The 23,762-nt window shown below is 33.9% G+C and overlaps 2 protein-coding genes across 2 annotated transcripts; one reads left to right on the top strand and one right to left on the bottom strand.

Annotated features, from left to right (window-relative positions):
- Positions 1-6,143: 6,143 nt before the first annotated feature.
- LOC113766086 lies at positions 6,144-7,091 on the bottom strand. Its single transcript, XM_027310312.1, has one exon. The coding sequence runs from the start codon at positions 7,089-7,091 to the stop codon at positions 6,144-6,146; it is 948 nt and encodes a 315-aa protein (XP_027166113.1).
- Positions 7,092-14,947: 7,856 nt separating this feature from the next.
- LOC113766085 (putative late blight resistance protein homolog R1B-16) lies at positions 14,948-18,920 on the top strand. The gene is made up of 2 exons (XM_027310311.1): positions 14,948-18,422; positions 18,529-18,920. Exon 1 carries the CDS (start codon positions 14,948-14,950, stop codon positions 18,236-18,238), a length of 3,291 nt encoding a protein of 1,096 aa, XP_027166112.1. The 3' UTR covers positions 18,239-18,422; positions 18,529-18,920.
- Positions 18,921-23,762: the final 4,842 nt, after the last annotated feature.

Below are 23,762 nucleotides of genomic sequence, written 5' to 3'. Positions count from 1 at the left end.
TTTTTATGTATTAAAAGAACTTCAAAATTTTAAATATTTATTAAAATTATTACTGCATTTTAGAAATTTATTCAAATACCTGGATCGTTATGATTATAAGTATAATTAATTACTATTATAGCTAAAATCAATAAAGATGAAAATTCTACTAATATTTATTTTGTAAAATGAATTACTAGCAAGAAATTTTATATTAAAAGATATAACAGTTATTTTAATATTTTCACTAAATATCAAATGAATTTGAACTAATTTATTATGTACTTTGAATTATATGTGAGATAAGTGTTAAACTTGTGTTTGGCCCAAAATAAATTCCAACAACACAAATTAGCTAGATAAATCCAAATTTCTAAATTTTATTTTTGACACAATCATAATTAATCCAACCTTGGCCTATTACATAAGGGCTATAATTAATCCAAATATGTTTCTAATTCACACCTACTAATAAGTATAGAAAACTTAAAGAAATAAATTCATAGCTGCTAACCCACGGGAAAAGTCCTTATTTCAAAGGAAAGACCAAGGGAGAGCAATGAAAGGGCCGCTGCTGCAACTAAAGTTGACGACTAGCTGTTTCTGATAGGAAAGAGAAGCTTGATCGGTAATTACAAATCCCAGTTCTCCGAGTTGATTCCTGCTATTTTAGGTACTATCTCGCTTCCCTAAAAACGTCCAAATAAGAACAGAGATGAGAGAAAGCATAAAAATTTTAAATCTGTGGACTCTTGCACCGACACATAAAATGACTAGTCTAGTCTTTTATTTAAGGAGTTTTGTACCCAAGTGCCAAAGCTCCAGAAAGTTGCAGGAGAAAGCCAAGCAAAGCCAATATAAGAATGGCAATCGCATTATGGACATCCCATTTGAAAGACAAAACTCCAAGCAAATCCCACCATGGCATAAGAGTTCGTAAGAAGAGTACTATGACTGGGATGGCCTTCTAGTTCACTTTTGGGCATTTCTCCTCTGAACCTCCTTCTCTCACTTTTTCTATCACCTTGGATGCTTGCCGGTTTTGAAAGAAAAGTAAAGTGATAACTTTTGAAAAGAAAAGTTGGAAGTGATAGCCTTTGAAAGAAAAGTAAAGTGAAGGTACATATACTTGATACATGAACCAAGTTGGAATAATATTACCGCATCTTTTCACACGATCAGTATTTTGGCAAATTTGTTTCTATTTCCCAATGAATGATTTCAATATTGACTTCTCCTTCTCGTGTGTTGGGATCTAGCTGTAGTTGCTACTCCAATGGCTCCGGGTTTTTTAATCCTTTTTTTCCATTTTTTCTAAGGGTTTTTTGTTGAATTCAAGTTGACTCAGGATAACTCGGAATGACTCGGCCATTTCAACCCGTCACGGTGACGTTTCGGTCAATTTCTCGCCGAGTCAAATATCTCGGTATCGTTTCATTACGGTATCGTATCGGGAGGGCCCGAGACAGTGACGACTCAGCCGAGTCATCTCGGTCTCGGCCAAGTCTTTGAACCATGCTTGGAAGAGTGAGACTGCAACAATCTAAGACGATTCAGCTAGAAGATTAACAGCAGACCTTTGATCTACAAATACAGGTAATATGGAAACCTATATATGATCATCTTTTTTCTGCTCAAAACGGTTAAAGGGCATAGCATGATCTAAAAAGGTTTGCAATTGTGATAGCGAAAGTCCTTGCGTGGCTTCATCAGATTAGAGTAGTTCTATCGCAGCATTTGTTCAACATGTATATTGCTCTATCATATTTTTGAACCCCAAGATGTCCAACTTTTGAAAGTGCAAAAGTTTCCAGAAACAATTTTGCTTCTTCAAGCAGGAGAATTGCGGTAAATAATGAAACATGGCAGCGTGGTTCCTTTAAGAAGGATGTCTATGACCGGTATATAATTCTCCTTAAGAAAAATATGGGCACGCGTTAATTCTCTGGAACCGGATTCAATTGTAAAGGTTTTGAACCACTCAGCCCACCACTTACATAGGCCTCCAAATGCCCTTTATATAAGGGATGGATCAGAGATTGACAATATAGCGCATGTGACTCAAGGTGAAGGGTCTTATCAACTCAACTATGTTTCGTTGTCGACAATGCCACGCTATCCCTCGGCTTTTAAGAAGAAAATATTATAAAACTAATGAAATAACAAGATGTGGGGTAAAATAAAATAAGGAGAAGCCGATAAAAGTAGAGAACTATATTTCTTCTATTCACACCAAAACAATCAAGAATGCACCTCTATTTATAGATACACTGAGGGGTTATAAATTAATTGTATAGGGAGATCAAACCGTCATCCATATTCTTTTATCTTTGGATGGATTCAATAGAAATAAATAAGCTTAATAAACATAGGAGAGTTTAATGGACATTCACTCCCATTTAATTGTTTCATAACACTCCCCCTTGGATGTCCATTACACAAAGAATATGCCTCGTTAAAACCTTACTAGGGAAAAATCCAGTGGGACAAAAATCCCTAGTGAAGGAAAAAGAGTACACTATTCTTGTGTAATAATTTCTCCCCCTGATGCAAACATTATTTGAGATCTTTTAGCCGATGCATTCCAATATTCTTTACCAGTTTCTCAAATGTAGCAGTCAGCAATGCCTTGGTAAACAAATCTGCCAAATTATTATCTGATCGGATTTGTAACACATCAATCTCACCATTCTTCTGTAAATCATGAGTAAAGAAAAATTTTGGTGAAATGTGTTTCGTCCTATCTCCTTTAATATATCCTCCTTTTAATTGAGCTATACAAGCTGCATTATCTTCATATAAAATTGTTGGAGGATTTTCCTTCTCGGAGGATAACCCACAACTCTTCCAGATGTAGTGGGTAATTGATCTTAACCAAACGCATTCTCGACTGGCCTCATGAATTGCTATTATTTTAGCATGATTTGATGAAGTGGCAGTTAAGGATTATTTTGTAGAACGCCAAAAAATGACTGTACCGCCACAAGTAAAGAGATAGCCAGTCTGAGATCGTGCTTTATGTGGGTCAGATAAATACCCAGCATCAGCATAACCAAGCAATTCAGGTTTGGATTTATTTGAATAAAACAAACCAAGATCAATTGTTCCTTGGAGATAGCGAAAAATATGTTTAATACCATTCCAATGTCGTCTTGTAGGCGAGGAACTAAATCTTACTAATAAATTCACCGCAAATGATATATCTGGCCTTGTACAATTAGCAAGATACATTAGCGCACCAATTGCACTGAGATATGGTACTTCAGGACCAAGTATCTCTTCATCTTCCTCTCGTGGTTTAAAAGGATCCTTATTAGGATCTAATGATCTGACGACCATTGGAGTGCTTAATGTATGTGCCTTATCCATATAAAATCGCTTTAATACCTTCTGGGTATAAGCAGTTTGATGGACAAAAATTCCACCTTCTAAATGCTCAATTTGCAAACCAATGCAGAATTTTGTCTTTCCAAAATCTTTGATCTCAAATTCTTTCTTCAAATAGTCGATAGCCTTTTGGATCTCTTCAGAAGTTCCAATCAAATTTAGGTCATCAACATATATAGCAATTATCACAAAATTTGATATATTTCTCTTGATAAAAACACATGGACATATTGGGTCATTGATATAACCTTCTTTAGTTAAACATTCATTGAGGCAGTTATACCACATACGCCCAGATTGTTTGAATCCAAATAAGGACCTTTGTAATTTAATAGAATACACATCTCTAGGATTTGATTTACATGCTTCAGGCATGTTGAATCCTTCAGGGATTCTCATGTAAATATCATTTTCAAGATTTCCATACAAATAAGCAGTGACAACGTCCATCAGATGCATTTCTAGTTTTTCATGCACTGCAAAACTCACAAGATATCTAAATGTGATTGCATCCACTACAGGTGAATACGTTTCATTATAATCAAATCCAGATCTTTGTGAAAATCCTTGAGCTACAAATCTTGCTTTATACCTCACAATTTCATTTTTCTCATTTCTTTTTCTCACAAATACCTATTTATATCCAACTGGCTTTACACCTTCAGGTGTTTGGACTACAGGTCCAAAAACTTTTCTTTTAGCCAGTGAATCCAATTCAGATTGGATCGCATCTTTCCATTTTGACCAATCATTTCTACGTCGACATTCATCAACCGATGTAGGTTCATGATCCTCGTCCTCTATCATAATATCAAGTGTTACATTATATGCAAAAGTACCATCAATAATTATTTCTCTTCGGTTCCAACTTTTTCTTGTAGTGACAAAATTTATTGAATTTTCTATAATTTCATTCTCTTCAAAAGTTGGCTCTTCGGGAGCAACCTCTTCAGGAGGTTGAATTTTGTCACTAATTATGAATTCATTAGATCCTCTTTTCTTTCTAGGATTTTTATCTTTGAAACCAAGAGGTCTCCCACGCTTCAGGCGTGCTTTAGATTCATTAGCACTTGTGATTTGTCTTTCAGGGACATTTATTTTAATTGGAACATTTTCAGCAGGAATATGTGATTTGGTGACTCTTCTGGAGTCACTAAATGCATCCGGCAATTGATTTGCAATATTTTGCAAATGTATGATCCTTTGAACTTCTAGTTCACATTCTTTTGTACGAGGATCCAGGAAATCTAATGAAATTTTCCAAATGATTTCCTTTTTAGGAATTTCCTTTTTTAGTTGATCTTTTCCTCCCTCTAATGTCGGGAAATGTGATTCATCAAAATGACAATCTGCAAATCTTGCAGTAAATAAATCACCTGTCAATGGTTCTATATACTTAATAATTGAAGGTGATTCATATCTGACATATATCCCCAATCTTCTTTGGGGGCCCAATTTACGACGTTGGGGCGGTGCAATTGGAACATAAACTGCACAACCAAATATTCGTAAATGTGAAATATTTGGCTCATAACCAAAAGTCAATTGTAGGGGAGAATAAGTATGATAACTTGTCGGCCTAATCCTCATAAGTGTTGCTGCATGTAATATAGCATGTCCCCAAGCAGATGAAGGAAGCTTAGACCTCATCAACAATGGTCTAGCAATTAATTGAAACCTTTTAATAAATGACTCGGCTAGATCATTTTGTGTGTGAACATAGGCTACAGGATGTTCAACAGTTATTCCAATGGACATGCAATACTCGTCAAAAGCATGTGACGAATATTCACCAGCATTATCTAGACGAATTTTCTTTATTGGATAATCTGGAAATTGTGCTTGCAACTTAATTATTTGAGCGAGCAATCTCGCAAACGCCAGGTTGCGAGTAGATAATAAACATACATGTGACCATCTCGTTGATGCATCAATTAGCACCATAAAATATCGAAATGGTCCACATGGTGGATCTACAGGTCCACATATATCACCATGAATTCGTTCTAGAAATGTAGGGGATTCAGTCCCAGCTTTAACTTGTGATGTTCTAATAATTAATTTTCCTTGGGAGCAAGCAACACAGGAGAATTCATTTGCTTTTAATATCTTTTGATTTTTCAATGAGTGGCCATGCGAATTTTCGATTATTCGTCTCATCATTATAGATCCAGGATATCCGAGACGATCATGCCAAATTATAAAATCATTGGGATGAATAGACTTCTGGTCTACTAAATGATGAATTTCAACTGCACTAATTTGTGCATAATATAAATCAGAAGAAAGTGAAGGTAATTTTTCTAATACACATTTCTCCCTAGAAATGGTATTTGTAATTAATAAAACTTCACCATTTGTCTCATTTATTGTCTCGATGTGATATCCATTTTGGCGGATATCTCTAAAACTCAATAAATTTCTTCAAGACTTGGGAGAAAGTAGTGCATTATTTATGACAATTTTAGTTCCTTCAGGGAGAAATAGAATGGCTCTTCCGGAATCTTCAATCAATTTTGCATTACCACTAATGGTATTAACATTTGTCTCTCCCATTTTCAAATAAGAAAAATATTTTTTAATTTTCAATATAGTGTGCGTGGTAGCACTATCAATGTGACAAATGTCATCATCATTATTATTTAATCCCAAATATTTGATATCCATTTCTTTTTCAGGAAGAAAATTTCAAACAAAAATAAAGATTAATAAAGATGCGAAAATAAATATTAAATAGAAAGAAAATTACATGAAAGATATAAAGTATCATAAAATATCTAAACAATTATAGGATATTTGTTGACATCTTCAGGATGTTCAAAGAAATCAGCTACATTGAGGTGTGTCATATCAACATCATTACCATCATCATAATCATTCTTTTGGTCGATAAAATTTGTCTCGACATTTTTGTCTTTCTTTTTCAAAGAAGCTTGACAAAGGTCAACAAGGTGGTCAGCCGTACAACAGGTACGAGACCAATGACCTTCCATGCCACACCGATAGCATTTTTCTTCATAATTTTTCTTTTCTCCATTTTTCTGATCGTAGTTATTATTCCTCTTTTGAGAAATATTTTGTTGTTTGCCACGGTTGTAATTTTCACGGGGTACAAATCTACTACTATCACGTCCACGGCCACGACCACGTCCACGGCCTCCTCCATGGCTACCTCTACAACCACGTCCACGACCTCGACCAGAATTTTGAAATTGAGTCGCATTCGCTTCAGGGAATGGACTTGCACCAGTTGGTCGGGACTCATGATTTTTCAACAATAATTCATTATTTTGTTCAGCCAAGAGAAGACATGAGATAAGTTCAGAATATTTTTTAAATCCTTTCTCTCGATATTGCTGCTGCAGGAGCATGTTAGAGACATGAAAAGTAGAAAATGTCTTCTCTAACATATCTTCATCAGTGACTTTTTCGCCACTTAATGATAATTGAGAAGTAATTCTGAACATGGCTGAATTATATTCGTTGACAGATTTAAAATCTTGTAGCCGTAAGTGAAGCCAATCATATCGGGCTTTTGGAAGAACGACCAACTTCAGGTGGTCGAATCTTTCTTTCAAATCTCTCCAAAGGACAAGAGGATCTTTAACAGTAAGATACTCTATTTTTAATCCTTCATCTAAATGATGACGAAGGAAAATCATAGCTTTGGCATGGTCTTGGTTTGAAGATTCATTTTTTTCAATAATAGTATTATCAAGACCCATTGCCTCAAGATGAATTTCAACATCTGATACTTATGATAAATAATTTTTTTTAGAAATATTAAGAGGTACGAACTCTTGTTTTGGAAGATTAGTCATAAGAAATTAAAATATATTTATAAGTTAGAAATTTACCTCAATATGTAGTCAAAAGTTGTTCGAGAAAATACCCAATTGTTGATTCGAAATTGGTAGAATCTCGACAGAGTCTTGTGATTCACAATTGCTCAGAAATAGAGTCTCGTGCTGATAACGTATTATAAAACTAATGAAATAACAAGATGTGGGGTAAAATAAAATAAGGAGAAGCCGATAAAAGTAGAGAACTATATTTCTTCTATTCACACCAAAACAATCAAGAATGCACCTCTATTTATAGATACACTGAGGGGTTATAAATTAATTGTATAGGGAGATCAAACCGTCATCCATATTCTTTTATCTTTGGATGGATTCAATAGAAATAAATAAGCTTAATAAACATAGGAGAGTTTAATGGACATTCACTCCCATTTAATTGTTTCATAACAGAAAATTTTTTTTGTCCACTATTTCCCTTATTTTTAATTTCAGGCAAAATAATACTCCCTCCGCCCTATATATTTAGTCATATTTGAGGATATGTGTTTTTTATACATAATACACTCCATAAAAAGGGTTTTCTTTTTGTTCCACTTTTACCCTTAATTATGTGCTGGTCAAAATAAAAAGTAGAAAGCATTCCCATCATATTTGTCTTTATGCATTATTAATGAAGGGTACAAAGGAAATTTCAAAGTATAAAATAGTTATAAATGTCAAACATGACAAACATTTTGGGACAGCAAAAAAAAAAAGTATGACACTTTAAATAAGACGGAGGAATAAAGAGTTGACATTTGGGTAAAGCCAAATGAAATCAGCACAGCTAGATTTGGGGATTCATTTCACATTTTTTAAATGATGAAATGAACCACCCGAAACTGAGGTAACTTTATTCGGCTTGACTCATGGTGTCGATTGTACCCTACGTCTAAGGTCTTTAGTTTTGCTGAGGCCCATATTATTAAATTCCCCTTCCATGCTTTAAGTTTACATAGATTATCACTTTGCATCTTTTACTTTTGTTCTATTAATTTTGACCCTAAAATCTGTCAAAGTGTCTCAGATCAGTCCAAACAACTCATATTGCAAATAAAAGTGCACTAAAAGATATGCATTTGCTCATTTTATTTACAATTCTTAAGAAATAAATCCCCAACATAACTGAGAAGCCGATATAATGGTGCATATCAACATATTAATCATAGGGTGACAATTCTCGACATGACTCAAAAATATGACTCGAATCTAATACAAAATTAGTAGATATGGTTTTACTCTTCATGGGTTCGGATCAAAATCAAGTTAGACCCGAATATCCACCTGGCAAACAGGTCCAAATCAGATCAAACACAGGTTGACCTGTCTGATCCGTTTAACGTGTAAGTTTATAATTTAATAAATAAATTGGAGGCATAAAGTAAATAAAAGAGAAAACTAATCAAGGCTAAAAATTAATAGTACGAGAACAGAATCATGAATATTATGCGAAAACAAGATATTTTATTTGTGAAAGCGTCATAGTTTTGTTTTTGTTCTTGATTTTTTTGGGGCACAAAAAGGAAAATCAAAAAATTACTACAAGCACCACATACTAAATCTAGGATTGGGTTGCAATTTTCTATATTCTCAAGAAAACTCCATTGTAGAAAAATCCTCCATACTAATAGGGTGAGAAGGGTGTCTACAACTTGGTGTTCTGTTTCTTGAGTTAATTGCTGGAAACGAAATTAGTAAAATAATTGATTCCCCGGGGAGCTTTAAAGGTGATATGATTGAATGGATATTTAGGAGGTGTTTGGTAAATGATTTACAGCTTTAGATATGGGTTTCAAATTCAATTATACCCATAGATAATGTTTGTTTATGCCCAAGTGTTTGGAATTCCGCACCGCCGCATGATTCAGATGAGATTAAACAAGCATTTGAGAATGAGATCCTTGAGTTTGACAAAGTTGCAGTTGAATGCATTCATGTTGATTCAGAAAACGGCCGTCTATGCAAAAATTGTACAAAATGTTTAGCAAAATTATAGGGAGCTCGCAAATGATTCAGGGGTACAGGCATTTAAATTGGCTCAGCTAGCTGGACGATTTTCGTGTTGATGTTCAAATTACTATTGTGAAATCCACCAAGTAAACCCCAAGATTGGATGTTTTCTTGAATCATGAGGGAATGTAGTGCGAATTTTCCTTATATTGATGATGAAGCCAACACGGCGGACCAACTCGACAAATTCTGCTGCAAGTTCTCGCTAGTTCAAGACCAAGCAATGCAGGTAGCATATTGCAGCACCTTTTATCACCCTATTAGAAACATCATTCATGAACCTTGTCTGTAGGAGATGGTAACATTTTAGTGAAGGAGGTGCTTTCTAACACTAGTTCTAGCACTTGGGATTTCTCTATTTTATCATTTGTACTCCCTGACTTTATCAAGCGAAGGATTCAAGCCATTCCTAAACAGAGTTATAGTCAAGGTAATTTTCACCTGTTGGTAAGATTGGTTCTGCTACAGCATACAAATTTGCTTTGACTTGTAGCAATATTCTTAATTCTACTAGGAGTCCTCTTGCATGGATTTGGAAAGTTAAAGCCTCATCTAGAACCTCATCTAGAACCAAGCATTTTCTTTGGTTGTGTTCTCAAAACAGACTTGCCTCGAGAGAACTCCTTGTCATTAGAAATACCATTCAAGACAGCTCCTGCGTTTTTTGCGGGCAAGGATTCTAAACATATAATTAGGAGGTGTCCTAGAGCTCTTTGTGTTTGTAAACATGAATAATGTTTGTAAGTGAATGGACCATGGGCTTCAGCAGGAACATTGTTGGTAAAGGCACAATAAATATGGCAGAGGCATGGACGACAAGAGATGGATTGAAGATTACTATTCAAAACCAATTTACTCATCTTCTTATCAAACATGATTCGAGGATTATAATTTATTTGCTTTCTTCTAATCATCTGACCATCATGTACTTTCTCATATCATTTGTGATTGGAGGAGAGTTTTACTCCACCAAATTCAGTTGGTCACATTTAAGCATTAAATTTCTTAAAATGATTGTGTTTGACTCATTTGTAGTTTAATTTATGTAGCTCTCTCTTTCATTTTATTAAAAAAAAAAAAAAAAAATTGTTCACAAGCAGTGAGCCCCCCACTTACATATGCCTCCAACTACCCTTTGCGGTGACGGTAGCAAATAAAATATACTAAATGTAAAGTGAAAGCTCATTAGATTATAATTAGGAGTAAGAAATTTTTAAAACATAAAAACAAAATATAAAGAAAAATGTAAAAATTAGACTCTATACTGTTATATTTACTATGAATGTGAGGCATTCATAACCATAATTGAAACTTCTTCAATTTATATGATAGTTGAATTATTTTTTTCCCTTTGATTTCCTATGTAACGTGTACAATATTACCTTAATTGCTATTTTAAAGTTATAGAAACCAAATAAACTAAGAGTTCGTTCGTTATAAGAAATTTGGTTTAAAAAGTTTGGATTGTGATTTTTTGCAGAAAATTTTTTACGTTTTCATGAACACATTTCAAAATTACTTTTTTACCTCACATATATCAAATCGCTACAATACATTTTTCTACAAAAACTCTTAAAAATAGCAATCCAAACAGGACATAATGTTTTCATAATTATTATTCAAAAGTAATACTAATAGTAGGGTAAGTAGATACCAATCATATACTTTTTGAGAAAGTTAATTGTTAGTCTGGTATAGGACACTTTATCAAAAGAAATTAAACAAAATAACAAATAAAATTACTGATAATTATATTTAAGAGAGCCAAAATAATAATATAATTTTAGTTGACAACTAGAATTATAGTAAAGATTTTAAAATTCTGAAAACTTTTGCAGGCGCGGCTGTCCCTACCATCCCGCTGTGTCAGACCCAAAGTCCTTCTCTGTGTAATGGATGGATTGAAGGAAATTTTTTTCGTTATTTTCATTATTCTTTTATTTAGTTTTTGTATCAGGCAAATATAATAGAGAGGAGGCCATCAGTCTTGGTTACATAAATTCTGGAGCGGGATTTAGTGCAATTCATCCGGCTTTAACTTTTTTTTTCTTTATTTTATTCAGTTTTTGGGACATTGAAATGAGGGACTTTTTTTCTTTTTTTTTTTAACATTGAAATGAGGGACATTTAAATTAATGATCTGTCAGTTGAGATGCTTTTAAGTGTATATTTTTTTTTCTTTCTAACTCCATTAATAGACTTTTGTTGATTACTTAAATCCTAATCCCAAATTGAACTCCAAAAGCCAATAACTCTTGAAGCCAATCCAGGAACGTAAATACCCAACCCAAACCCCCCACCTGATTCGATGTGGGATAACAAACCTAAAAGGAACTTTTTTGCTTTTCTGAGGTGCAGCTTTTTGTGTTGGTGGTTCTCGTGACACAAAATAATTTTATAATTGCCTAGTGACTTCTTCGCTGGCAATGTCTAACGTCGCGTGGGTCCATTTTGATGCCAATTACATGCTGAACGCTCTAAAATTCTTTAAAAAATTTTTAATTGAGTGAGAGGACTCTAAACTTTACAAGAAGGAAGTGAGAAACGGAAGACTTGAGATTTGGATCTAGAAATCATGATTACCCAATTAATGTTGATACTAGTCTGTTTTGAGACTAGTCTGTTAACCTGGTCCTCAATAATAAAGATTTGCAAGTTTATGCAACATAGGTTGTTTATTTTGATCGGATAAATCCAAAAAAATAGTAAACATTAATCCGATCTGAACCGCAAATTTTATTATGTAGTTCAGGTAGTAGATCAGATTGACAAGTGAGCACGTCCTCTCACAATTCAAAGGCTTTGAAAATCGCAGATACCCAACCCAATTCATATACAAGGGTATACTTATAATTTTGTCCATTAAAAGTAAAATTAATAGAGGAATATCTAATCATCTTTCATCAAATATTTATATTTGAGATGACATACTTTACTATTTCAACAATATAAAAGTGTTAACTTGCTAATTATATAATATATTTAGCTTTTGTTGTTGAGAATAAGTGATATTTAAAAAAAAATTTACCTTAAATATGCAAGTATTGATGGTAATGTGATCTTTCTTAACAAGTAATGAATTACGTTTAAATAAAGTCTTTTAGACGTTTAACTATTTTCTAATTCTCAATTAAAACTATGATTTCTTTTTTAACTTAGGTACTAAGTCCGGTACCTCCGGGACAGTTATAATTTAATTTTTTTGTCGAACCAATAGAACTGGTTCGGATTACAAAGCGATTAGACGGGAAGGACGCTCGACCCATGAAATGTAATTAGGGACTGAAGTCATTTTACTATTTTATTTTGAAAATAAGAACTAGCTATCTCATAAGATTGATTTTTGTAGCATGCTTATTGAACAACAATGCTTGAATTTTCAACAAAAAGAAAAAGAACAATGAAAAGTGTCATACTCCCTTCGTCCCATTGAGAGTGTCATACTTTTCTTTTTTGGCTGTTCCAAATTTTGACATTTCTAACTATTTTATACTCTGAAATTTCCCTTATGCCCTTCATTAATAATGTATAAAGACAAATATAATGGGATTGTTTTCAACTTTTTACTTTGACCAACACATGATTAAAGGCAAAAGTGGAGCAAAAGAAATTTTTTTTGGTGGAATGTATTATGCATAAAAAGCACATATCTCCAAACATGACTAAATATATGAGACGGAGGGAGTATTAATTATAATATTTTTTTGAAGGAATTTAAAATAGACGATTAGTACTAATGTTAAAAATATGCCTCCATATCATGAGGTTTAAGAGTATTTTCTTAATCAAACTACTTGATTTGATACTTTGATCAAACTGCTTGAGCTCAGCCAACCAATATTGAGGCAGTTTCGCTGCTAGAAAGCTGGCTTACGAGATTCTTTTGTAGTTCTACCTAAAAGATAAATACAACACTATAAAAGCCTTATCAATTCATTAGCTGTGTATACTACTATTAAATTTAACCACAAGAGAATATAAAAATGTTCTTGCGACATATATCAATTAGCCCAAAATTGTTCAGGTCCCAAAAACCTGAATATAGTTGCTCACATATAAAAAATGGAGCAAGTTAGAATCACAAGGCCAGAGATCGATTACGCATTGTGAATGAAATCTTCTCCCATCTAAAACATTGCCCCCGAATGTGGAAGAAAGACTAGTGAGAAGACTTGAATTGATTTCCAATGGCCTCACGTAACACTGAAATGGCCATATACTTGTGTTTGGATATGAGATTATTTAGAATAATTTACAAAAAATAAAATAAAATTATATCACTCTTTTGATATGGTATATGTGAAATAAAAATATGATTAAAAAATATGTTTATTATGCAAGAAGATAAATTTGTACAAATAATTAGTTTAGATTTAAGTCTTGACTCTTGTAAGAAGTATTACAACTAATTAGTAGAAATTTCCTCTTCTTTAATCCAATCATTTTCTTTGACCATTGTATATTGGTAACATTAATGCACGCTGGTAACATTAATTTTGCACGTTATCATTTTCCTGTTTATATTTATTATCTTAGCGTTTACATTTATTATGGTAATGCATATATTTTATGATATAATTGACACTAGTAATTGCAGAAATCCCAAATTCTCTGCTTCCACAATTTTAAAAGAAGCCCTCTAAAGTCATTAAACTAAAACCTCTAAAGTCATTTTACTTTTTCCATATTAACTAAAAGGAAACTAGTTACTTCACAGAATTTATGCATGTAATAATATGATGGGACTACGTGGAGCAACAATGGTTAAATTTTTTTTAAGAAACAATCAAGTAAAGATTAAAGTAAAACAAGTCTGAATTGAGCTGCTATGGTTAAATTTTTGTGCTTCTGTAGTATAGGTGTAGGCACCCTTTGCCAATGGACCATACCAGAGTAGGCCTTCTCAACTACAATACGAGTATGAAATAGTAGAAAAATAATAAAGTTGCCAATGAAAATTTTTTATTTTTCTAAACATAAAGTTGACTTTATGATAATTCCAGCATTTTCTCTTTACTTTGCTGATATTCTGTTTCTTGTTTGTTAAACAATTGAGTGTCTGATTTCTCTTCTTCACTATCCCACCAAAAATAATAATAATAATAATAATAAAACACAATAAAATAAAAGGAACGTAAATTTGAGGAAAGAAAGACTTGCTGGCCCTGGAGAAGGTGAGATTTATTTCTCCTTATTCTATACTAATATTTGAGAGTGATATTGAGGAAACTCCTTGCATAAGAGTAGACAAGCATGCATTTGAGGATGAGATTTTTTGAATTTTTTAGAGTTTTAAAATGGGCCATCCATGTTGAAAGCGTACAAAATTTTTTATCAACTCCAATTAATATAACATTGGTTACCGAAATGACCCAACAGAACATGTTTCAAGAATGCATTTTTCTGTATCCAATTTCCCTATTAAAATGTTGATGATGACAGATTGTCAACTTAATTTTATCAATTTCCATTTGTAATTAGTTCAAGATAAATTTGGGATTTTGGGTGAAGCCAATTTAACCCAACCATAGTTGAGTAATTGATTATCACTATGTGGGTCCACCTTGATAATCTCAATACTCTTCTTCACCCACTCACCAGAAACAAATAAGAAAAGCAAAGAAGTAGTAATTTTCAGGAAAGAAATACTTTGCTAGCTCTGCAGTTAGTGAGATTTGTTTCTCCCTCAAAATTTGAGAGTGAAACTGAGGAAATTCCCTGCATAAGAGATGGAGATGGCCTCCACTTGCAGCATATATCGTGTCTTACTTGATGTAGACCGGGATGTTCCTGACTATGTTCGTGATGCAATCAAACACATGAAATTTCTCAAAACATTTCTTATGTGTGCAAGAAAGTGGAGCCAAAGCAATGATTTGTACTTGGAATCTGACAATGTTGTGAAGAAGGTGAGTCTTCCATCTTTCTTATCTTGCATTGAAGATACCTTTCACAAATATGAGGAGGACTTTCAGTACTCTCTTTCCCTTAGATTAGAAACGGACAAAAATGACTATTATACTGTTAATCATGGAGTGTTCCCCGAAATTGAGAAACAGATCAAATCACTGAAGCAAGAAATCATCCAAATTTACTTTGCTTTGGCAAGCAGCAGGTCAAATTCTTGTATGACAGATGATGAGCTGTTGGAATTCATAGACCTCATCCTCCAAAATCTAGCAGATTTGACAAATTACTATATGGATCGGAAAATTAGTGAATCGTATATTTCTCCTGCTTTGAGTGCTCAAGTCCAAGCCCTTGAAGCAAAGCTGACATTCTTGAAAAGCTTCATTCCCTTTGCCAAAATGCGAGGAACTGCAGATATTCCTGCCTTGCTATTGGCGCACTTCGAAGTGGTGGCTTTGAACGCGGCACGCCTCTGTTACATGTGTTCTTATTGGGATGATGCTGAGGAAATGCACAATCCTAAGTTCTTCTCCATGATATATGAACAACAACAGAAGATCAGGGCTGTTGATTTTCATGTCTACGAGACTTATATGGAAGTACTTAGAGCTTCATACTGCCCAGCATCATTACGTACACCAAGGGTGCAGGATAAGCAGATATTGAACAACTTCAATGGTTCTCTTATAGGTTGTCTCTGGGAGCTGTTATGCTGCAGCTGTAGCTTTATGGATTCTATGAAAGATGAAATGGGAATACTCTATGCCGGACTGAGATTCTTGAGAAGCATTTTAAGGGAGCATCAGAAGAAAATGGATGAACAAAACGAAAAAATTGGTGCTCTTCTTAGTGAGGCAGGCATTATAATTTGCTCGCCTTCTCTAAACAGAGTGAAAGAAGGAGAAGTTAGCTTCTCAGAGTCCACAGATGCCCTTGGCTGTTATGATATGCTGGCTAATACCAACATCCATATCAAGCATTTTAAGGATCAGATCAGTGGCTCAAGTACTATAGAGAGTCTTCCTAATTCCTCTCATAGCTTAAGAGCACCAGAAGTTAGCAGGACTTCCAGCCGCATGCTATCAAAAGGTAAAATGCCAATAGCCCATGAAGTCATTGTTGGTCTTGATGATGAGGCAGCAAAAGTAATTGACCGACTTGTAAGCGGATCAAAACAGGTGGAAATTGTTCCCATTGTGGGAATGGCTGGCCTTGGTAAGACAACTTTAGCCAAAAAAGTTTACAATGATAGGTCAGTAATCTGTAACTTCCACATTCGTCTTTGGTATACTGTTTCTCAAGAATTTAACATGAAAAATGCGTTGCTTCAAATTTTGTGCTCTGATGGCAAACATTCTAGGAAGGATGAGTTTCAAAATCTGGATGAACATGCGTTGCTTGAAAAGCTCTATCAAAGGCTATTGAAGAATCGATATCTTGTTGTTTTTGATGATGTCTGGGACATTGAGGTATGGAATGAGCTGAGAATTGCATTCCCCAATGACAAGAATGGAAGTAGAATCATCTTTACGAGTCGATTTTCTAATGTAGCTTCAGAGGTTCAATATGGTGGAGAACCTCACTATCTTCAGCCACTCAGTGAGAAAGAAAGTTTTGAACTACTGCTGAAGAAGGTTTTTGGAAAAGAAGATTGTCCTCAAGGATTGCGTGGAATCGGAATGCGTATTGCCAAAAAGTGCAGGGGATTACCATTTGCAATTGTTGTTGTAGCTGGAATTCTAGCAACTATAGAGCATGATATTTTGGTTTGGGAAGAATTTGCTGAAAGTTTAAGTTCGACCACGGTGTCTGGTACAGACCAGTGGAAGAAGTCATTGGAGCTCAGTTATGAGCATTTACCATATCACTTGAAGGCATGCCTGCTGTATTTTGCAGCATTTCAAGAAGATGAAAAAATTGCTGCCAAGAATTTGATGCGTCTCTGGATTGCAGAAGGGTTTGTGGAAAAAATTGAAGGAAAGAGATCAGAGGTCATTGCAGAAGAATATCTGATGGACCTTATTGGTCGAAACTTAGTTATGGTAAGTAAAAGCGGATGCATTGGTGGAGTCAAAACTTGTTACATTCATGATTTGATATTTGAGTTCTGTAAGGGCGAGGCGAAAGAAAAGAAATTTCTTCAGGTCCTGCAAGGATATGATGAGCTTTCTACCTTTATTGAGCCTCCCAACCTACCTCGGTTGTCCATTCGCTCCAGTGTAGAAGATTTTATAAAGTCAAAGCTATTTTGTCCACATTTAGGTACTCTGCTACTCTTCCATGCTACTCCGGGAGATGAGTTTGAGTTGCGTAACATCTCCTTCCTTTTTTGCATCTACAAACATCTTAAAGTTTTGAATTTAGAGGGCATTAACCTAAAGCTGAAGGAGCTTCCAACTGAAGTCGAATCACTTCTTTGTTTGAGGTACTTAGCCCTTACAGCTTGGCACATGAAATTCATTCCGCCATCTATAGCCAAGCTCTCACATTTGGAAACCTTTTGTCTATATTCTCTGGAGCTGGTTTCATTGCCAGATAGCATCTGGAACATGAAGAATTTGAGGCATGTATGTGTAAGTAGTGCCGTTGTTATTCGTCTTTCTTCCAATGACAATGTTGTTGAAAACCTCTCCACTTTACCCAATTTAGACAGACTCTCTACTCTGCGTCTTGATCTTAATAAAGAGGGAGAGAACATATTGAGAAGGATTCCCAACGTTCGCCGACTTAGAATTTTCCAAAACAGAGTATGCTGTAACATGAGTCGACTAGAATGCCTAGAGTCACTCACCTTAGGGTGCTACCACTTGTTCGGTTCACGGGAGCATATTGAGCTTTCTTTTCCCAAGAATTTGAAGAAGTTGTCTCTTAAAAATGTGGGTCTTCCCTGTAGAAAAATGTCATTGATTGAACAACTACCCAATCTTGAAGTCCTCAAATTAAGAGCCCAGTCAACGGAGGGCCAAAAATGGGAGCTGATGGAAGGAGGATTCCCTAAACTCAGGGTCTTGACCATGGAACGTGCAGCGATTGTTGAGTGGATAGAGGCAGACCCTGACAGTGATGATTACTTCCCGTGCCTTCAGCAATTAAAACTCCGAAATTTCTAATTTGGAAATGATGCCTGCTTGTTTAGGGGTATATCTACTCTTGAAACAATTAAGGTGAATTTTTGCGGAGATGGCGTCAAATCTTTAGTACGGGAAATTGAAGAAGCACAGAAATATAATGGAAATGAGAATCTGAAGATCATTTATAAAAAATATTGAAGGGCATCAGCTGGTGCAATATCAGGTAATTTTTTTTGTACTTCAGTTGCCTGTAGCGCATGCACAAGCACATTGAAATTGATGAACAAACAACTAATTATTGCTCTATTTTTCCTTAATGATATCATCAGGGAGTGCTACGCTAGTTTTTCCTCTTGAGATTGTAATTGGTCATCCGTGTGGTCTGATTTTCTTTGGTGCTATTGTAGAAGATGGAGGTAAAAGTTGGAAAGGATCGATGGCTCTTTTCTTATCAAGATATGGTGGAAACAATGAATGAGATTCGTATATCGTGCACCATTTTATCAATCTGCACGACAGCATAGAGGTTATTCACATAATTTGCTGTTGGCGTATTTTGTGTAATTTCGTTTTGCTGAATTTAGTTATGGTTGTGTGCTAATTCTTTTCAAACATGTATGAATTTGCTGCATTGGGACTTGGAAAATAGGGATAATGTACGAAGGTACTGCCACAAAAAGATTGGTTTTTGACCGGCAAGAAACTCTGTTATATTTTTTCATTTTTTTGGACAAATTACATTTTATCCTCCTATGATTTAGTGTTTTTGTACATAACCCCCTATGGTTTCAAAAGTTATATATAACCTCCTCATGATTTGGATTAAAGTGTCAGAAATTATCATTAGTAACGAAACCTATTAAAATCTTGAAATTACCTTTATTTAAAAATTAAAATGGTTGACGTGATCAAAATATACAAACATAATATACATGACATACTAACTCTGTATGGGTTTATATTTTATCATATAATTCTCTTATAATTTAATGCTTTATCATAAAATCCCCCTATGATTTTCAAAATATACACATAACCCTTCTTGTGGTTAATAAATAATTTTCAACTTTATATAGGAGTATTTTTTGACATTTTAGGTGATTTCGTTATGAATTGCAAATTTTGTCACTTTGACACTTTGATCCAAACCATGAGAAAGTTATGATAGCTTTTGAAACTATAGGGGAATTATGTATAAAAACACTAAATCACATGGGGGTAAAGAGTAATCTGCCCTGAAAAAGGTTCATAATTCTCATTTTCTATGCATATGTTTTTTTTCAAAAAGAAAAGGTAACTGAATTATAAAAAAAAAAAAAAAAAAAAAAAGGGAAACAAAGTATTGGCTGCAATGGGCTGAAATCAATAGCGTTTTCTTCAACTGTAGTTGCAAGTTAATTTGGATCTACAACAAAAGCTGGTACGCTATTTAGTTTAGCTGCTATATATATAAAAGAAATTATTCATTGTTTGTCAAACTATTTAGTCTCTTCTCTAACATTTGATGTTGCAGTTGTCGTCATTGTTTCATTTTTCACCTTGAATTTTTATATTTCGCAAGCTTGTCATAATTTCTTTAGGAGTAATAGAGCTTACCCAAAAAAAAAATTACTTTTGGAAAATTAAGCACCCAATATGATAACTACGTTAGAAAAGAAACAGGAATTTGCTTACCTTTGGGCATGCATCATCCAAGTCCGAAAGTCTAACCAAGACTTAGGTGTCTATTAAAATTGTCCACTCTTTCCTCTCTGCCTGGTTTTTGCCTGAAAATTGCATCATTGGAAGTGCCAAGAATCAACTTGGCTCACAAGGCTTTGAAGTTTTAGCTCGACGGAGTTAGGATATTGTTTCATTAAGGGCACACTATTGAATAAGATTCTTTTAATTCTATTTATAGAATTAGATAATACAATCTACATATCAAGGAATAGGAAGTAGACTTTCATTAATATGTTACAAAGTTAAAGACAGATTGGAAAACTCATTGGTGAACTAAACTGGGATTTTTGCACACACATATGTCAATGTACATTGATATGTAAAAAGTGCACCGTTCATCACAAAGATATTTATCCTAATATTAGAGTCATTTTTTCGAGAATTCAACTTTTTCATGCAAACATGTAATCAATATGCATAAATAGATAACATTAGATGAATTTAAACAAGTAGCCTTCAAATTTAAGATATTTGATTTCATAAATGTGCATTCACAATTAGAGAAGGTACTTTTCAAATGGCAAATCTAGAGGGCAACAAATTCTCCTACTTTATTTTGATTTTAGATCTTCTTTTGACTTATCAAAAAAGTGAAAACATGAAACTAATAATGGGTCAGATGGAGAGGAGCATTAGAAATTTGTTTTCTAGATTCTTTGGTCACCCAATTTTTTCAATTCCGACCATTATGACAATCTTGTGATCGTAGGTCTACCAAGCTTTGTAGTCCACAACATGGATTGGATATGTCGATTAGCTCGCACCCTTTTTTTTTTTTTTTATCAATCGATAACATCTATTCTACACGTATTTCGACTCCTGTTCTAGCTTATTTTAGGGGGAGGGGAGGCCCAACTAGACTAATTAGAAAATTGATGGAGATTGAACCACTATCAGATTTACTAAGTGCACTATATATCCGTATGGATTTTGGAGAAACTATATATAGTGGCATAGTGATGAGAGACAAAGTTTGAACCTTAACCTCCCATCCCACTATGATTTAAAGTCTTTAATGGTGACTAACAGCCCAGAGGGCTGTTGATTAGATCCCACCCTATTAGGAACTAAGGTTTTCAACCTTCTCAAAAAAAAATTTTTGTTCTTGTGTTTTTGTTTTTTCATAAATTATTTTCATCTATCATCAGCAGCCGGCAGCCATGGGTCATTCTTCAAAGCATAGATCCGGCCAACACTAATCCCTCACCAGCCATCCCCTCATTCTTTCTTGTATCCTTTTTATGATTTGGATTGATCTATTTGGTGTTCTAAAATCAGATTTAAAAAAGAGGAAAAAAAACACCACATAACTTCAAGTCCAGGATTGTATGCAGTTTGTCCAATAAATAGATATTCATAATTCATAATTTCATATACACATGTTAATTAGAAGTATCAATCACAACCCAATTATATTAACATGTCCAAATCCGCCTAATCTGCTCACTAACTTTAAATAGGTCTAAGTGAGTACCTAATTAAATCCATTTAATTGGTGGATAGTGGATTGACTCGACTCACCAATTTATACCCATTTAAAAATAAATATACATTTAAACTCAATTTTAGTAAGTATTAAGAAAATAAATTTGAATTTCCTACGAATCTAATAACAATAAAATACAGTTCTTTCTTGTCAAACAACATGCGAAAAATAAAAAAAATAATAATAAATGGAATTTCAAATGAGTCATAAATTGGTAATTGAGTATACCCATATACATTTATTAAATAGGTATAAATGGGTTGATCCAATTATATTTATTACTAAATAGAAATCCGTCTAAATCCGTCCAAGTCACATATTTTGACACATCTAATATTAATATATATTTACATGTGAAAAGTGCATCATTGATCACAAAAATATTGATACTTAGGCTGTGTGTGATCAAAAATATTGATCACAAAGATATTATTGATACTTATTTATCTCAATATTATAGTCATTTTTTCATTACAAAAATACTGATAATTTTATAATTTCATGGAAGTATGTAATCAGTGACATAACATTGGTTGACATAATAGTCGTCAATGTAGAATCTTTTCACGAGTCTTCCTTTCAAAGCTTTGATTATTGCCATACGCTTTTGACAATATGATCCCTTTATGGTGGGAACGGTGCGTGTCAAAAATAATTATGGACACGCCGTATTCTGTCCAATGTGTCATCGCTTGTGGTGGAAAAGGGTTTTGGAGTGGCAGCCACCGACCACGTGCCTGGCAAAGAGGACACGCGAGGCCTAATTTAAAAGCTAAGCAGGTAAAGTTGGGTGTCTCTATGTGTCAAGTTCTGAACATTAACCATTCACTTAGTTGCAAATCACAAACTAAGGGTGTATTTGGATTGCATTTTTCGTCATTTTCATAGAAAAATTACTGTAACGATTTGATATATGTGAGAGAAAAAGGTGATAAGAAAATATGATCACGAAAAACGACAATATTTTCCGACGAAAATAAGTAATCCAAACACACCCTTAGTCATTTCTACGTTACTACCTACAAAATTTATACACTCAATTCTACCTATATATATATATATATATATATTTTCTCTCCCCGTACCACCCAACGCATCGTTCCCCCCTAACCCATTTACATGTGTCTATGCTAAATGCGATGCACTTATTACAAAATGTAGGAGCTTTAATTAATTCATCGATGGACTTTAAAAATGTTTTACGCTTGTTCTACAATTTACTATACATCATATCACTTATATTTTTGTATAACTGAAAATCGGACAAAACCCTATTGTGGTACAGTCATCTATTTACTTTGCTCTTTCCATCACTATTGCCTTCTACTAATTCTACTCACCTTTTCTTTCACTTTTATTTCTAAAGTCATTACAATTGATCTCAATGGCCAAAGCAAATGCATTTCACAAATGTCATATACTCCTACAATTACCAAAAGTTTTTAGGTCACTTAGTTGTATGCATACGATTCTGTATCTTCCACCTGTCTCCATAATACATTTGAATGGGTTGTTCGAAAACTCCTGCACACTTCTTTCACAATGTTCAAATTCCTTTCCTTAACCACACTTCAAACATGGCGGAATATTCTACAATTTGCATCATCAATTTTGCAGTTATACCACAATATTCTAATGTGCTACAAATTTCATGTGTTTGGGAACAACACTTTGTTCGTTAATATCTTAAATCGCGTTTTTTGCAATTGCACACTGCAACTTTAAAAAAAAATATGGCAAGTTTGTACTTTGGAGGAAGTCATGAAAACACATAAATATAAACGTAAACTTCTTAACACGAAATAATGACATGAAAATGAATACGTATGTCATTTTATGATTGGTCTTTAGGATTGGCGAAAACCTATTCAGGTATTTTACAAATATCTTTTTATGTTTCATAACCAAAATAACCAATCACACTCCAACCTAACGAAACAGTCATTCAGTTATTTTGCTTACCATTCCATTTGTGTGTTATTCTATAAATATATATATATTTGCATACTTACTTTATTTTTATCTAAAAATATATTTATTTCAAAGATAATGTTATCCAAAACAAATTTGGGATTACAATTTCAATTTCTTTTATATGCAATCATATATACTTCAAATTGTTATAGAATTCTCAGAGTATGATATAACCAAACAAAATATTTATCCTCGACCACTCCCATTTTCTATTGCTAGTTCTAAGAATATGTGAAAATCAACGTTATTTTGTAGGCACTAAAACAGTTTTTCCAAGCTAATCACACAACTACTTTAAAAGGGGGCTTAGTCACATTATCCGTACTTCACTGGAGCATGGTGCAAATACTTCACTATCGTACCACCTTCTTTCGTATTTGC

Source organism: Coffea eugenioides, chromosome 3, assembly GCF_003713205.1.
Source record: "Coffea eugenioides isolate CCC68of chromosome 3, Ceug_1.0, whole genome shotgun sequence".
NCBI classification, from domain to species: Eukaryota; Viridiplantae; Streptophyta; class Magnoliopsida; order Gentianales; family Rubiaceae; genus Coffea; species Coffea eugenioides.
The sequence above is the reverse complement of the archived record's forward strand: the minus strand, read 5'-3'. Positions and strand labels throughout refer to the sequence as shown.